Source organism: Tauraco erythrolophus, chromosome 8, assembly GCF_009769465.1.
Source record: "Tauraco erythrolophus isolate bTauEry1 chromosome 8, bTauEry1.pri, whole genome shotgun sequence".
Taxonomy (NCBI): Eukaryota; Metazoa; Chordata; class Aves; order Musophagiformes; family Musophagidae; genus Tauraco; species Tauraco erythrolophus.
Window position 1 is genome coordinate 26,811,411 of NC_141472.1, and position 15,592 is coordinate 26,827,002.

General features: G+C 63.4%; 2 protein-coding genes across 9 annotated transcripts; one reads left to right on the plus strand and one right to left on the minus strand.

Annotated features, from left to right (window-relative positions):
- Positions 1-1,570: 1,570 nt before the first annotated feature.
- On the plus strand, positions 1,571-8,312 carry ABCB6 (ATP binding cassette subfamily B member 6 (LAN blood group)). Its single transcript, XM_086615393.1, has 20 exons — positions 1,571-1,608; positions 2,330-2,861; positions 3,411-3,548; positions 3,835-4,024; positions 4,233-4,325; positions 4,582-4,774; positions 4,861-4,982; positions 5,067-5,176; positions 5,266-5,331; positions 5,453-5,578; positions 5,668-5,744; positions 5,850-5,913; positions 6,012-6,097; positions 6,213-6,270; positions 6,439-6,543; positions 6,928-7,102; positions 7,373-7,485; positions 7,587-7,681; positions 7,880-7,948; positions 8,046-8,312. Exons 2-20 carry the CDS (start codon positions 2,346-2,348, stop codon positions 8,170-8,172), a joined length of 2,523 nt encoding a protein of 840 aa, XP_086471519.1. The 5' UTR covers positions 1,571-1,608; positions 2,330-2,345; the 3' UTR covers positions 8,173-8,312.
- A 1,453-nt stretch (positions 8,313-9,765) lies between these two features.
- On the minus strand, positions 9,766-15,265 carry ZFAND2B (zinc finger AN1-type containing 2B). 8 transcript variants are annotated; one of them, XM_086615355.1, is made up of 9 exons: positions 15,190-15,265; positions 14,296-14,390; positions 13,733-13,864; positions 12,927-13,078; positions 12,330-12,437; positions 12,093-12,159; positions 11,471-11,547; positions 10,771-10,852; positions 9,766-10,504 (listed from the first exon to the last, which is right to left on the minus strand). In XM_086615355.1, exons 1-9 carry the CDS (start codon positions 15,242-15,244, stop codon positions 10,466-10,468), a joined length of 807 nt encoding a protein of 268 aa, XP_086471481.1. In that variant the 5' UTR covers positions 15,245-15,265; the 3' UTR covers positions 9,766-10,465. The 8 variants fall into 8 exon arrangements, with proteins under 8 accessions (XP_086471481.1, XP_086471478.1, XP_086471476.1 ...); XM_086615352.1 differs by having other exon boundaries at positions 10,771-10,849; positions 15,190-15,244; XM_086615350.1 differs by lacking the exon at positions 15,190-15,265 and having other exon boundaries at positions 10,771-10,849; positions 14,296-14,733.
- Between the last annotated feature and the right edge of the window lie 327 nt (positions 15,266-15,592).

A 15,592-nucleotide genomic window follows, 5' to 3' on the forward strand; every position in this document is an offset into this window, starting at 1 on the left:
AGGCTTTGCTTTCCCCTCCCTCCCTCCCCTTGCCTCTGGCAGGGGCCGCTTGCTTTTTCTGTGCCCTACCTGAGCACTGCAGGCCCTCCTCTGTGTCCCTGGAGTCCAGGGCCACCTGTCTTCCTGTGCCAGCCTTGTCACCCTCTGCCCTTTGAGCCCAGGCTGGGTGTGTGCTGATGAGCCGGCTGCTCCCAGCACCGCAGGGGTGCATGCACCCAGGTAGCCAGGGCACGAGCAGGGCTGGGGAGCTGATGCAGGGACAGGCTCTTTGGGACAGGCTGCGATGGGGTGGGACAGACCGGAGCTGCGACTGCTCTGGGGCCTGAGAGAGACCAAACGGTGTGTGCTAAAGCAGAGCTCGAGATAGGGTCAGGACTGAGCCGGGCAGGAGGTCCACAGACCTGGATGCCACTGGGGTCCTTCCACAGGGGAGCAGCTGCAGTGACCCCGCAGCAGCTCTGGCTTGGGAATGTCATGACATGGTGAAAGGAAACTGAAAGCAAATTTCCTGGGAACCCAAGCTTTCCTTTGGCTTCTCCTGGCACCTAGGCTGCTACCCTGCACGGAGGGGAGCCTCCCCAGGGGCTGTGGGATGCCATGTCTGGGTTTCCCAGCTGACTTGCTGCTGCTGTCTAAGCTGAGCGGCTGAAGGCTGGCAATGCCCTGCAGCAGGGGGGAAAGTCTGGGCCTTTCCCTGGGCTGGCAGGAGGGATAGGCCGGGCAGGAGCAAGCCGGAGTCCTTGCCGCATGTTGTGCTTGTGTCGTCGGTGTCCCATGTGCATGGCGAGCCACTCTTCCTCATCAACTCCTGGGGCGGGCGGGCATGGGGGTCCCGGGGAGTGCGGTATCACACCCCCCACCCCGTTCCCTCGCTGTACAGCTGTATCACCGTCTAATAAAGATGGGCTGTATCATCCCTTCCCGCCTCCGAGTCTCCCTTCACTGTGCGGCACTGTGCAGCCTGCCTGGACTCGGCCACGGTGCAAGGGGACTGAGGAATTTGGACAAGCTGGTGCCAGCGATGCTGGCAGGAGGTGCCTGCCGGCTGCTCCTCCTGGGCTGGGAGCTCCCTGGAGCTCAGTCCCGGGCGGCGCGGGGGGAGGCAGGGGCTATATTTATCCCTGGGAGGCAGCGCCCCGTCCTGCCTGACCTCTAAGGCCGGCGGGGCCCTGGCTGGGGCGGTGAGGGCTATCTCGGCACCGCAGGGCCGGGCTGGAGGCGGCGATAAGCGGAGCGGGGCGCCTCGGCTTCGGGGACACCCTCCCGTGGCCCCCGGTCCGGGACTTCGTCCCACACCACCGACCCCTCCCCGGTCCCGTCTCTGCAGAGGGGCGGTTGTGGGGCGGGGTAGTGGAGGGCGCAGGTCCGTGCAGCCTGAGGCTGGGCACCGGGGCTCGGGGGGCACACACCGCGGGATGCGGGGCCGCGGTGCGGGCGGGGATGTAGTCCCGGTGCCGGGGCCGGCGCGCAGGAGCCCGCCCGTGCCGGCGCGGGGGGCGGGGAGCGGGGCGGGGCGGAGCGGAGCGGAGCCGCGCCGGGGCCCGGCTAGCGGCGGCTGGCGGCGGCGTGGGGGCCCGGAGCGGGCCGTGGCCGGCGGACGCGGAGCAGGTGAGCGGGCGCGGGGGCCCTGGCGGCGCGGCGGGCAGGGCGGCGGGGCCGGCACGGCGGCTGCGCGGGCAGCGGGGTCGCGGCCGCCCCGGGGCCGCCCGTGCCGGGGCCAAGTGGCGCCGGCAGCGCCCGGGCACTGCCCTGGCACGGTCCCTGCCTCGCCCACGCCTGTCCTTCGTCCTGTGCGTGTGTTTCCCCGTGCGTGTCCCCACGCATCGCCCCGGCGTGTCCCCCGCCTGCGCCCTTCCTTGCATGTCCCCTGCATTACTCGGCGTTTCCCGGTGCATCCTCTCGCATTACCCGCCCCGCCTCGCCCTGCCCCTGCATTGCCCCCCTTGCTCCCCCCGGTTCAGGACTGCTCCCAGCACCTCACTGCCTTCCTGTCCCTGCGGCTCTTGCTGCCCCCCGTGTCCGAGTGCATCCCCAAGGGCCTAGGTGGCTCTGGGGGACCCCGTGCAGCATTACCCACCCTGCCCAGGGCATTGCCAGGGCTCACAAGTGGATCCTGGCGTGGTGCTTATGCCCACCCCCAGGCAAAGCTGGCCCTGCTTGTGTGCACGGCTGCCTGTGTGTTGCATGCTGCGTGTCCCGTGTGTCCGTGTCCAGCAGTGCTTGCCCGTGTCCCCATGAGTGCCCCACTCTTCTTGACTTGGGTCCTTCCTTGCAGCTGTACCCAACAGCCCATCCTGAGACCTTGCTCCAACCCCTCTTCTCTCTGCAGCCAGTGACCTGCCAGGATGGCCGTGCTGGGGGGCTACTGTGAAGGCAACAGCTCCATTGCCCAGGCTTGGGTCCAGCAGGGCTTCCAGCCCTGCTTCTTCTTCACACTGGTGCCAGCTGTGCTGCTGAGTGTCTGCCTGCTGCTGGGCGCCCTGCAGTACTCCTGCTACGTCCGCTTCGGCCGTGCCATGGAGCCCAAGTACATCCCCCGCTCACGCCTCTACTGCGGCCAGGTCCTGCTGTCCCTGCTCCTGGCCCTGCAGCCCTTTGGTGAGCTGCTGTGGCAAGCGGGAGGGCCAGGACGGCTCTATGGGTACATGTTGCTGCACGCCTGCCTCTGGGCCCTCAGCTGGGGCTGTGCAGTCGCGCTCCTGCAGCTGGAGCACACGCGAGTGCTGACGCATGACCGGACACGGGGCCATGGCACTGTCCTCCTCCTCTTCTGGGCGCTGGCCTTCGCCGCCGAGAATCTGACCCTGGTGTGCTGGAGGAGCCCACTGTGGTGGTGGGCGCTGGAAAACACCAACCAGAAGGTGGGTTGGGGGCTGTGGGCAGGGAAGGGGGACAGGGCTCTTTGCTGGGTGGGGGGCTGCAGCATCGTGGCACTGGGGAGGGGTGTGGGGGCTGTGCCCTGCCATGCCCAGGGTGTACATGCTCCCGGGTTGCACCCACGCATCTGCCGTGTGTCTCGCCCTGAGCCCAGCTATCGCTCATCTCTCCATGCTCCCATCGGCTCAGCTCCTGTTTCTGCCTGGCCCAGCCCCAGGTGCAGAGGCGGGGGCATGTCTGCCTGCTCCTCACAGTGCTTTACCCTCCTGCTTCCCCCAGGGTAGGGACACTCCAAGCTGGAGGGCACAAAGCCAGACGTGGCAGGGAGGAAGGAAGGGGTCTGGGTGCTGCCTAAGGTGCTGTGCTCAGCCAGGGGGTCCCACTGAGCTGGTTGGGGTGTCCTCTCTCCCCTGGCTGCACTGCACCCCATCCCTGTGCCCCGCTTCTTGCCGCTTTCAGCTCACACCCATCCCATGCCCAGCTGGGCAGTGCCAAGGGCCGGCTGTGGTGCTGACCCCCCGCTCTCTGTCCAGGTGCAGTTTGGCTTCTGGCTGCTGCGTTACATCTGCACATTCATGCTCTTCATCCTGGGCATGAAGGCTCCGGGGCTGCCGCCCAAGCCCTACATGCTGCTGGTCAACGAGGAGGAGCGGGATGTGGAGAACAGCCAGGTGAGTCCTGGGGCTGGAGCAGTTTGAGGACATGGCCAGGGAGGAGCTGAGGACAAACCAGAAATACAGCCGCCCTGGCATCAGCATTTTTAGCAGCCTGGGGAGAAGTGAGGTTTAGGGCTGCTCAAGCTCCCTGGCTGCTGTCAGCAGGATGCGGCCCTGCTGGGAGGATTGAGTGGGGACCCTGAGAGGATGAGGCTGGTTTTCTTGGTGGGATGTTCCCCGAGGCTGTTGCCAGCTGTGCCAGGGTGCCAGGGCAGTGATCCCTCGCTCTGCTCTCCCCCAGCCCCTTCTGCCCGATGCCAGTAGGACCGGCTCCACCTGGAAGGATTTCCGGAGGAAGCTGCGACTGCTGGTGCCGTACATGTGGCCGACGGGCAATCGCCTGCTGCAGGGGCTGGTGCTGTTCTGCATGGCGCTCATGGGGGTGGAGCGGGCCATCAACGTCTTCGTCCCCATCTACTACAAGAACATTGGTGAGGTGGCTGGAGCTCGGCATGGGAGGCTGCCCATGGCCTCACCAAGTGCTGGGGGTGTCATGAGTGACCTGGGGGGCTGCAGGGACCTGGCAGGACCAGGGTCCAGAGGAGTGGGGACCAGTGCTGAGCGCTGGGGCTGGTTCCCATGGGGCACCCAGCCATGCTTTCTGCCCATCCACCCTGACCTCTACCATACTCTCCCCAGTGAACGAGCTGACGGAAGGTGTTCCCTGGCGCTCCCTGGGCTGGACTGTCTGTATCTACGTGGGGTTGAAGTTCCTGCAGGGCGGAGGTGCTGGTAAGAACTGCTGGGAAGGACAAGGCGCTGGGGAGAGACGTCATGGAGCACTTCGTGCCAGGGCTGGGGTGGCTGGGGATGCCCTTATGCCCCTATCACTGCTGCTCTCTCTTGGGAGCAGCAACCAGGGCTGGTCCTGGGTTGGGGGCAACGCAGGGGCCCCATCCCAAATCCCCCTTTCCTAGCTGGGCTTTCTGAGCTAGCTGTGTGCCCCAGTGGTGCCAGTCCCCGCTGACCGTCCCATGGTGCCCCACAGGCTCCACCGGCTTCGTGAGCAACCTGCGCACCTTCCTGTGGGTGTGGGTGCAGCAGTTCACCAACCGGCAGGTGCAGGTGCAGCTCTTTGCCCACCTGCACGGGCTGTCCCTGCGCTGGCACCTGGGACGTCGCACTGGCGAGGTCCTGCGCAGCGTGGACCGGGGCACCAGCAGCATCAACAGCCTGCTCAGGTCAGAGGGGGCTTGTGGTGGGCGGGGGGTGGCCAGGCAGCCCCAGCGGGCAGGGCTGATGTACCATCCCCCTTCCTGCCCCCCAGCTACATCGTCTTCAGCATCATGCCCACCATCGCGGACATCATCATCGGCATTGTTTACTTCACCTCGGTCTTCAGCGCCTGGTTCGGCCTCATCATCTTCGTGTGTATGAGCCTCTACCTGAGTGAGTAGGGGTTTGGGGAGCAAGGATGCTGTGCTGGGGTGTGGGGCTGTGGGCACCTGCTGACGCAGCCCCTCCTGCCCGCAGCTCTGACTATCTTCATCACCGAGTGGAGGACCAAGTACCGGCGAGACATGAACACGCAGGACAACGAGGCCAAGTCCCGGGCTGTCGACTCACTCCTCAATTTCGAGACGGTACCGTAGGTGGCGATGGGGATCACTGGGCACTGCCTGGCACTGAGTGAGGCTGGTCCAGGCACTGACCGTGGCTCTGCGTCCTGCAGGTGAAGTACTACAATGCGGAGAGCTACGAGGTTAACCGCTTTAACGATGCCATCGTCAAGTACCAGGTACGGGGGGGGTTGTTGAGGAGGAAGGAGCTGAGCCCCACAGGCACCTGTGGGGAGGATGGAGCTCACCCTGGATCGGGTTCGGAGGTGGCAGCTTTCCAGAGGACCTTGCCTCTTCCAGGTCTCAGAGTGGAAGGTCAGTGCCTCGCTGGGCCTCCTCAACCAGACCCAGAACCTGGTCATCGGCCTGGGGCTGCTGGCGGGGTCCCTGCTTTGCGCCTACTTTGTCACCGAAAAAAAGCTGCAGGTAGGGCTGGTGCCAGCCTGGGCAGCCCCCTGCCCGAGGTGGGGCCCTGGGGCTGGTGGTGACGGGCACATCTCCCGTGTCCTTTCCAGGTGGGGGACTTTGTCCTCTTTGGTACCTATATCATCCAGCTCTACATGCCACTCAACTGGTTTGGGACTTACTATAGGTAACGTTGGGAGCTGTGGGAATGCCTGGGGTCCATGTCCCCATAGGCACCTGGGTCGGGATGTGCTTGCTCAAACCCTTCTCTCTGGTCTTTGCTCCCTTCCAGGATGATCCAGAACTCCTTTGTGGACATGGAGAACATGTTTGAGCTCTTCCATGAGGAGCAAGAGGTGAGTGCCACCTTCCCGGACCCCACTCCCTGGCACGGCCCTGTTGGTCCTGCCCTGGGGAGAGGCTGGCTCTGAGGCCGCGTCTCACCCTCCGGCAGGTGAAGGATGCAGTGAATGCCAGCGACCTGCGCTTGGAGGCCGGGCGGATCGAGTTTGAGAACGTGCACTTCAGCTATGTTGATGGGTACTAGGCAGCGGACACAGGGTGGTGGGATGGGACGAGTTGAGCTATGGGGCTTTGCACAGGGACATGGGGCAGGGGAGGTGGTCCTGAGCCCCTCTCCATCTCCCTCTCCCAGGAAGGAAATCCTGCAGGACGTCTCCTTCTCTGTGATGCCTGGGCAGACCCTGGCCCTGGTGAGAGCAAGACCTTGGGTGTGGGTTCCATGCTGAAGGGTGGGATGGGGGGAGAGGAGGTGGGAAGTATGGGGGTGGGAAGGACAGACCCCCAATGGGGCTGGTCCTTCCCTGCCCAGCCCCTCGCCTCCAGCAGTGGGAGGTTTCTGGTGTCTCCTTCGTGTGCAGGTGGGACCTTCAGGCTCAGGGAAGAGCACCATCATCCGCCTGCTCTTCCGCTTCTACGATGTGCGGGGTGGCTGCATCCGCATTGATGGGCAGGACATCACCCAGGTGAGGGCTGGAGGCCTCCAGGGACCGGGGAGGGGACGGACACCGGATCCTCTGGGCCTTGCAGCATTGCTTGCTGTGGGCACTGGTGTGTCCTTGGGGCAGGGGTGAGCCCCCACAGTCCCTTTGATGGCTGATGTCTGTGCTGGGAACACGGTGACTGTGGGACCCCTGGGCTGAAATGCTGGAGACTGGCCAAGGCTTCCCAGGAAGGGCTGGGGTGCCCCACCGCAGGGTGGAGATGCAGCTGAGCATGTGGTCCAGAGGGGACCCTGGAGCAGTCACCCAATGGACAAGCAGTGTGTTGGGCTCACGGCTGGGGGTGGGATTGGGTTTTGGGGGGGGTCTTTGTGTGTCTGGCTGAGTCTTCCCTGTTCCTCCCCCCAGGTGAAGCAGGCATCGCTGCGTGCTCACATCGGGGTGGTGCCCCAGGATACAGTGCTCTTCAACGACACCATCGCCAACAACATCCGCTACGGACGTGTCCTGGCCACTGACCAGGAGGTGCAGGAGGCAGCCCGGGCTGCTGACATCCATGACCGCATCCTTTCCTTCCCCAATGGTGAGACCCCCACAGTGCCCTCCTTGCCCTCCCCTGCCATCCTGGGGTCCCCCATGACCTTGTAGCTGTCCTCATGGGTGTCCTTCGTTGACATTCCCCATGGGGACACCTGTGCGACCCTGTGCCTCGCTTTGCCTCTCTGTGCCGTCTCTCCAAGGCTAAATCAGCCCCTGGGCAGAGGTGGACTGAGGCTGCACGGTCCCAGCAGGACCCCCCCTGTGCAGCAGAGCCCCACTCCCCATCCCCACCTTCCTGCCCTTGTGCCTGCAGGATACAATACCCAGGTGGGGGAGCGGGGGCTGAAGCTGAGCGGGGGGGAGAAGCAGCGCGTCGCCATCGCACGCACCATCCTGAAGGGTCCCAGGATCATCCTCCTGGATGAGGTAACGGCAGCGTCCCCCCCACCCTGCCTTGCCCTGCAGCCCCTGCCTCAGCAGCTGCCTGCACTGCCCACATCCCTTCCCCACAATAACCTCTCTCGCAGGCCACGTCCGCGCTTGACACGGAGACCGAGAGGAACATCCAGGCCTCCCTGGCCAAAGTCTGCACCCACCGCACCACCATTGTTGTTGCACACAGGTAGGGAGGGGGGAAAGGGCCGATCCAGGAGGTGCTGAGCTCTCTGAGCTGACCGGCCCCACGCAGAGGGACTCGCAGACCTGTCCGCCTGCCCGGGAGGTGACAGCCCCTGCGATTGTGGCTCCTTGCACCGTTGCAAACCCCCACCCCGGGCGCTCTCCCCTCTGAGCCAGGATAACACCCTGCCCCTCCCCGCAGGCTCTCCACCGTGGTGGGCGCAGACCAGATCCTGGTGCTCAAAGACGGGCGTATAGTGGAGCGAGGCAGGTGAGCAGAGAGGGGGCTTGGTGCTGTCTGCCCCGGGGCACTCCCTGCCCGGCTCCGGGGCTCGTGCGGGACCCTGCACCCCACGTTGTCCCCGCAGGCACGAGGAGCTGCTGCAGAAGGGCGGCGTGTACGCCGGCATGTGGCTGCAGCAGCAAGCCGGGGACGAGGGTGAGAGCAAGGAGCGCCGCAGTGAGAAGCCAGCGGGCAGCAAGAAGGGGCCGTGAGGATGGCCGGGGGCTCTGCTGTGACACCGAGCCGGGGCTCAGGCCCCCCACGCTGCCAGGGAGCCCTTTGCCGGCTGTGGGCCGGGGCCGCGCATGTCCCGGGAGCTGCGAGGGCTGGGTTGGACACTCCACGTTTGTACCTGTTTGCTTTGCTGTTGTGTAGTTTCTTAAACCAGGTCCTTCCCAGCTCTGTGTCTGTGCTCTCTGGGCAGGGTATGTGCCTGCAGGACCCCCCTGGGGGGAGTCTGTGGTCCGGGCAGGGGCAGGCAGGCTTGCTGCCCATGCCCTGTGGTCAACCAGCAGCTCTGCCACGGGGTTGAACTCGGGTGAAGGGCAGAGGCGCCTGCTAGCACCTGCCCTGTGCCCACACAAAGGGCTGAGCGTGGGCAGGGGCTGCGCTCCAACAGCAAAGGAAGAAGCAGCACAGCTGGTCTCTGCTTCACCCCCATGTGCCCTCCCCTTGCACCCCTATAGAATCACAGAATGGTTTGGGTTGGCAGGGACCTTAAAGATCATCTAGTTCCACCTCCCTGCCATAGGCAGGGACACCTTCCACTACACCAGGTTGCCCAAAGCCTCATCCAACCTGGCCTTGAACACTTCCAGCAATGGGGCATCCTGTTGCTCCTCTGGGCAACCTGTTCCAGTGCTTCACCACCGTCATTGTAAAAAATGTCTTCCTTACAACTAATCAAAATCTGCCCTCTTTCAGTTTAAAGCCATAGCCCCTTGTCCTGTCACTACACACCTTTGTCAAAAGTCCCTCTCCAGCTTTCCTGTAGGCCCCCTTCAGGTACTGGAAGGCTGCTAGAAGGTCTCCCTGGAGCCTTTGCTTCTCCAGACTGAACAACCCCAACTCTCTCAGCCTGTCCTCATAGCAGAGGTGCTCCAGCCCACAGATCATCTTCATGGCCCTCCTCTGGACCCGCTCCAACAGCTCCATGTCCTTCTTGTGTTGGGGACCCCAGAGCTGAACGCAGTACTGCAGGTGGGGCCTCACGAGAGCAGAGGGGCAGAATCACCTCCCTCGACCTGCTGGCTGATGCACCACTCTGGGCTGGACACCAAGCGACTGCTTCCCCATATCACCTCTGCACCTTATGCTATGCTTTTGTTTTCTCCCAAGCAGCACTTTGATGAGTCAGCATTCCCTCAGCCCAGCCTGAAGCCCCCTCCCACCCCAGAGAGGCACTGCCAGCAGGTAACTGCCCTCCACTGTACACTGCTCAGAGCAGGACAGCCCAGCCCTGGGCAGAACCAGGCATAACCGCGCAGCCCTGGCTGCAGACACCCCTGCAAGATGCCAGCAGGACACGTCCCCCCGACCCAGACATCAGGTCCTGCCTCCAAACACCAGCAAGGAAGGGCTGGCTCCATGCTCAGGGCTGTTCGCAAGAAGGGGTTCTGTGCTGCTGCACCCCAGGAGGTGATCTCCCACAGCACGGCTGGAAGGAGGGACATGCTCCAGCCCCAGCAACATTAAACAGGGCCCTGGGATGGTTTAGGGCAGCCGAGGAGCAGGCAGCAGCACGAAGGCAGCTGCAGTCCTCCCATGCGAGTGATGCTGGCACAAAGTCACTGCTGAGGTTACTTTTCATTTAATGGCCCTTGTTAAATTAAACCAGAAAGGAAACACAGCTCCGTTCAGTCTCAGAGAGGTCCAAGTCAGGTAAGGCCCAACGTGCTCTTGTGCATGCAAACAGGAAGGGAGGCACCGAGGGCCCGGGGAGCGGGGAAGGGGCTGCCTTCACGCTGCCGGGAGGCCGCACATTCAGCAGTGCCATGCCCAAGCGAGAGACCATCTCAGACACAGTTGCTCTTTGCTGAGGGGCTGGCAGGGTCCTCCCAGAAGCATGAAATCCAGCCCCCTGCTACTGGAGCAGGCAGCTGCATCCCGGCTGTACGTCCGAGCATGCAGAGATGTCCCCACAGCACTACCTTCCAGGCCAGCTCTGCCCTCACCCCACGGGACGTGGCTGCAGCAGCTGTGGCTAAGCGCACGCCGTGGGCTGCTGCTGCTTTGGTCAGTGTATGCTCAGCCTCATCCCACACCGTCTTCACCTCTCTGGGAGCATCAGCAATTTGCTGCACCGATTTTATACAGACACGAGGGCTGAGGCATCGGTGTGTTTGGCAGCTTGCTCACAGCCCCCAGGGAGACGAGTTGTCCTCAGTGAGGGGCTCTTGTCAAGTGTCCAGGCCAGAACACCACAGCATCCACGTGGGAGGCCAGAGCTGCTCCTCAGGTCACAAGCGGGGTCCCATGTCCACTGGCACACCCCGCCTCGCCTGCCTACGACATGCTGCAGTTTGATGGCTTCGAACCGTGTGCCTGAAACAGGAAGAAGGACACAGTGAGCAAGGGAAGATGGAGTTCTTCCTCTGTCCTACGAGGGAGCACATCCAGTGCTCAAGTCCCCAGGGTTGTGTGCTCAGCAGTGACACTGCCACTGCCTCAGGCCGGGCTGCCCTCCTGATGAGAAGAGTGACCCTAGAAAGAGCCCAGAGGAAGCAGAACCCAGGGAAGAGCCCACCATGACACAGCCAGGCTGGGATAAACCCCACCATGGTGCAGAGCGTACAGACAGCCTCACTCACCTGCCGCTGCGACTGCTGGTACTCGGCTTCACTCGCTGACAGTGCCTGGGCCAGTGCCAGATCCTCCTCCTCCTGCGTGCTGCTGGGGACAGCAGTGCATTGTGTGTGCCTCAGCCTCCCCTGGGCTCACCCACCCGCACTCAGAGCCCTTCAGGGCGGCAGGATCTCCTGTCACTGCAGCCCTCCAGGACAGCTAAGGGCTGGGGGCAACTGAGGATCACCAACTGAGGATCACCCTAAACAGGCCAGGGGTTGGGGAGGGACCAAAGCATCCAGCTGGGCAGCCAGCAACCTGGGCCAGGGAAAACCACGTTAACTCCACAGTCTGTAAGACGGTGCTTTAGCAGCACCAGGCAAGTGCCCGAGGACGTGGGCTCCTTGATGTCCTCTGCGAACATCCCTGCTCCACCTCTGCCACAATCTAGCCATGTTCATTAGCTGACAAGTGGTCAGACAACAGTCTGCCCTACTCTGTACTGTCAGTCACTGTCTCCTCCCAGCACCCCAGAGGGCTTGTTCGCTAAACAGAGCTCTGTGATTGTCTGGACTCTTCCTTTTTTCCTCCCGTCAGTCACACAGAGGCATCATCCGGAGCCACGTGCTGAGAAGAATGTCATCCCAGAGCCACATGACTCTGCCCTGGGCATCTCTCACATTTAGGCTTGGGGCGTGAGTGACACCACGTGTCCCCAGACCATACCTGGGTGGATGTGCTGAGCTGCATGCTGACTCTGCCAGGGATAACTCCAGAGCTCGCTGCAGGGCCTCTTCCTCGCTCTGAAACACAACATATCGTCACCAGCTTGGCTGAGGCGGCAGGAGGCAGCCCTGAGGGACACGCAGCAGACACAGTCTTGCCTGGCCAAGGGTGGTGCACCTCCCCTCTCCAAGGCCAGACACAGACAAGGTGAAGGCCTTGGGCTCAGGACAGACCTGCAGCGCTCTCTCCCCCCGCCTGAGGGAGCACAGCCCTGCCTGCCAGTGCAGGGAGCGTGCCAAGAATACCAGTGGGAAGTGGCTTCTGGTCTCTCCCTCTGCTTGCAGAACAGAAAGACAACACCCAGGGAAAAGAGTCAGTGCACTTTGTCCCTTTGGGGAAAGCTGAGCACCAACTGCAGCCAAGAGTTGCCCTTTGCAGGCACCAGAGCCAACTCTGCTGATGCCCCACTGAGCGTCTGGGATCCCCGTTTGCCAGGGAAGGCCCAGCTGGGGAGCACTGCGGTCACCTTCAGAGTGCGGGTTACGCAGCAGTTGCTGCAGTATCTCCCCGGGGCACAGGAACCACCCAAACCCAACCCAAATGCCCAGGCCAGGCTACTCACCAGCCCGTTCTGCAGCATGACAGCTGGAGGGGAGGCGCTGCGAGTCTGTGACGCAGCTGCTCTGCCTCTGCAAACAGGAGAGGAGCTGGGTTATCGTCAAGGCAGGGAGCCCTGGTATGAGTACACAGCCCTGCCAAAGCACAGGTAGCAGGGAGCTGTCAGTCCTGCATCCCACAGGGAGCCGAGCTGAGCCTAGTCATGCCCGCCTCAGAATCAGGAGTCGGACTGTCAGCATACCTGGCAGAGGCTGGAGCAGAGGGGCTGTCTGCTGGCCGGGCAGCTCCACTGCTCGATGTGGTGACTGTTTTGGAGGAGAATGCCTGGGCTCTCGCAACTGCAGCATGCCTAGGACAGACAGGATGACTGTGAGTAATTGTTCTACCATCACGGGCCATGCCTGGGCACCGAAAACCCGTGGAGACGAAGCTGGGTAAGCAAGACACCTCCCTAACTCCCCGCTCCTCCTCCTCCCAAGAGTACCCATATTGTGGCTCAGCTACGCCCCAGAGTTCAAGTGCCATTTCTCTCCTCAAAACACTGTGCCAGCAAAGGCAGAAACCATCAGCTGCAGAACAAAGGGCTGGGCAGAGAAGCAAGAAGGCAGGTTTTGCACCGGCAGCACTGTCAGGTTTTGCTGCAGGAGGGAGAGACTGCATACAGCTGTGCTGACTACAAACCTTAACGCTGCTGGAAAACACCCCAGCACATAGGGTAGGGAGTGTGAGAATGCAGCAGTCACAGACAATGGGCTGGGAAGAGCTCAGCTTCTTTCCTGTCACCCATCTGGAAAGCACAGCCCCATCCCTGCCAGCCCATCTGTCCCCAGACCCTCACCCTGCTTTGGAAAGGGGACGCCCTGTCCCGCTGCAATCATGGTCCAGGGGGTGCCGGTGCTTGAGGCAGTAGTTCTTGTGGCACTGGTCACAGATCACTTTCATCATCTCCTTCTGCTTGCAGCCAGGTTTCAAACACTTGTTGGTGAAGATCTGAAGGACGACACGGCAGAAGTGAAAAGGATAACATGCGGCAAGGCTGGGGTTGTCCTTTCCCTCCATGCCAGGCCCTGGGCACTGACCAGCTTTCCCCTCCAGAGCCAGTGCTCTGGAGTTTGCCTCCAAATACTAGTTTTCTTTAGATAATTCATTAGTAATTCACTGGTGCTTTGGCCTTCATAAAAAAGGGTCCCCATGATCACAGAATGCACAGCAGAGAGACTGCCTCGCCCAGGGACTCTTCCCACCACGGCAGTAGTGACAGCCCACAGTCCTCCAGCTGCTGCTGGGCTGGGCTCCTGCAGGGCCAGCTCCCTGTAGCAATTTCCTCTTCTGGCAAGAAGGGGTAGCTAATTGCTGATTGCATTTTCCTAATGGCAGCATGTAGTTTCCCATCCTCGTCCTGCCTTTCCTCATGTCCCACAGGGCTGCGCAGCCCCACCTCATTGCTATCTCAGCCCCAGACTCGCACCACAAAGCCCTGCAGATGCCAACATCTCCAGCTCACCAACCCTTCCTGCCCTCGGCCTGTGCAAACTGAGGGGGCACTGAGCAAAGCCGAATCGTGGGTAGTTTGCATCCAACGCCCAGGCTGCGGCAGGGACCCAGTGGAGCTCAGCAGCAAGATGGAGACCGCTGGGTTCCTACCTTGCGCTTGCGCTGTGCGGGGTCGGACTTGCAGTCACGGTCAATGTGCTCACCCACCACGACATCGGGCATCTCCCCCCGCCTCACGGGCACCGGGGTGTTGCAGAGGGGGCACACGGGGACCTGCACATCCTGTAGAGACAAGAAAAGGGGGCTGGGAGCACACAGCTGGGCAAGCTCAAGTGCCCTGCGGCCACCTCGGTCCCTTTCAGGATCTGTCTGCTGTGGTATCCACAGAGTCATCTGCAGCTTGAGATCCTGCTCACCACCCTCCAAAGAGCTTGCTGTTTCTGACCCAGCACCTGTGACAGGTACAGACATGCACTCTGGGAAGGGAAGACAGCAGGGCTGGGAGATGCCCAAACCGTTTCACCCAGTGGCACCGGGTGGGCTGGAAACCTGAGGCACTAAGATACAGATCCTGGCTTTCAAGGACACCTCCAGCATACCCCAAGGGGGACTGCCCAAGCTACCAAAGAAGTCACAAATTATTCTGATTGCTGGCTGGGAATGCTCAGCAGCTCCGTGCACGAGGCTGGATTAGACCTCCTCTCCACGCTTACCTTCTTGTAGGCAGAGGTGCAGTCGTGCTGGGCATAAGCAACATGGTCGGTGCAGAAGATCTGCTCGCAGGCATCGCACTTCAGGGGGAGGAAGTCTGGGAGCGGGAAGAGGCGCGGGCAGAGAGCAATTGGGAGATCAGCACCGCCTGCCTGTGGCCCGGGGACCTCTCTGACTTCCCGAAGCCACGGCTCTGACCCGCCACCAAAGCACGGCCGCTCTCCTCTTCCCCCAGCTCCCAGCATGGAAACAAAGGGGCTGCAGGCCCACAGCTGCATCTTCAGAAACACTCTGGGCTCCTCCTCAAAACATGCCCTCCCCAGGCACAGGGACAGCACCCTCCAACCACACCGAGCTCCCTAGAGGCTGCCGGCCGCAAGCCAGAGGCGACCGATGCTGCCACCCCCTCCGCAGGGCTCAGCCACCCGGGATAACAGCTGCCCGAGGGGAAGGACGGGCGCCCAGAGGCCCCTTGGCACCGCCGTGCCCGGCCTCCCCAGCCTGCGGTCCCTGCCTCGCTACCCCCCACCACGGCCCGCTGCCCCGCCGGGAAGAGCCGTGCACCCGGGCAGATCGAGCCGGCGGCAGTCCCGGGCTACCGGCGCCGGCAGCCAGCTCCGCCCTGGCGGGTCGCCCCCGGGCAGAGGCCAGGGCCAGAGACCGCGGCCGCCCCGCCGCCACGGGCAGGCCGGGCGGCACGACCCGCCGCCCTTCGCCCCGCGCCGCACCGAGCGGGCGCCGGGAGCCTGACCCGGCCCCCGCCTCTCTCCTCCGCGGAGGCCGCGCTGGCCGTTCCGCGCCGCCTAGGCCCGGGCCTGCGGCTGTCGGGCCCGGGCGAGAGCAGGGCCCGGCCGCCCGGCACCCCTCGCCCCTCCGGAGCCCCCGTCGGCCCTCACCCAGGCGCTGGCAGGCGGGCCAGGAGCAGTGGGCGCCCAGGTCCGGGAACTCCATGGCGGACCGGCACCGGCGGCGGCTCGCGCCGCACCCGCTTCCGGCACGGCGTCACGCGGGGCCCGCCCCGGTCCCGGCCCCGCCCCCGGACGGGCCTCTCGCAGCCCCGGGGCCGGGGCCGGGCTGCTCGGCTCCCCCGCCGCCGGGAGCAGCCGCCGGCAGCGCGGGGGAAAGCCCCGCAGGAGGCACGTCCTGCCGGCCGGCTCCAGAGACCCACCGCGGCGAGCGGGAAGGCCTCGCGCAAAGAGGAGCCCAGGAGGGCCAGCGCCAGGCATCGAAGAGTAGCGGAGCCATCCTGCCCCTGCCCGCCGGGACCCTGGCAAGAGGGGAGACCACCCAAATGGGACA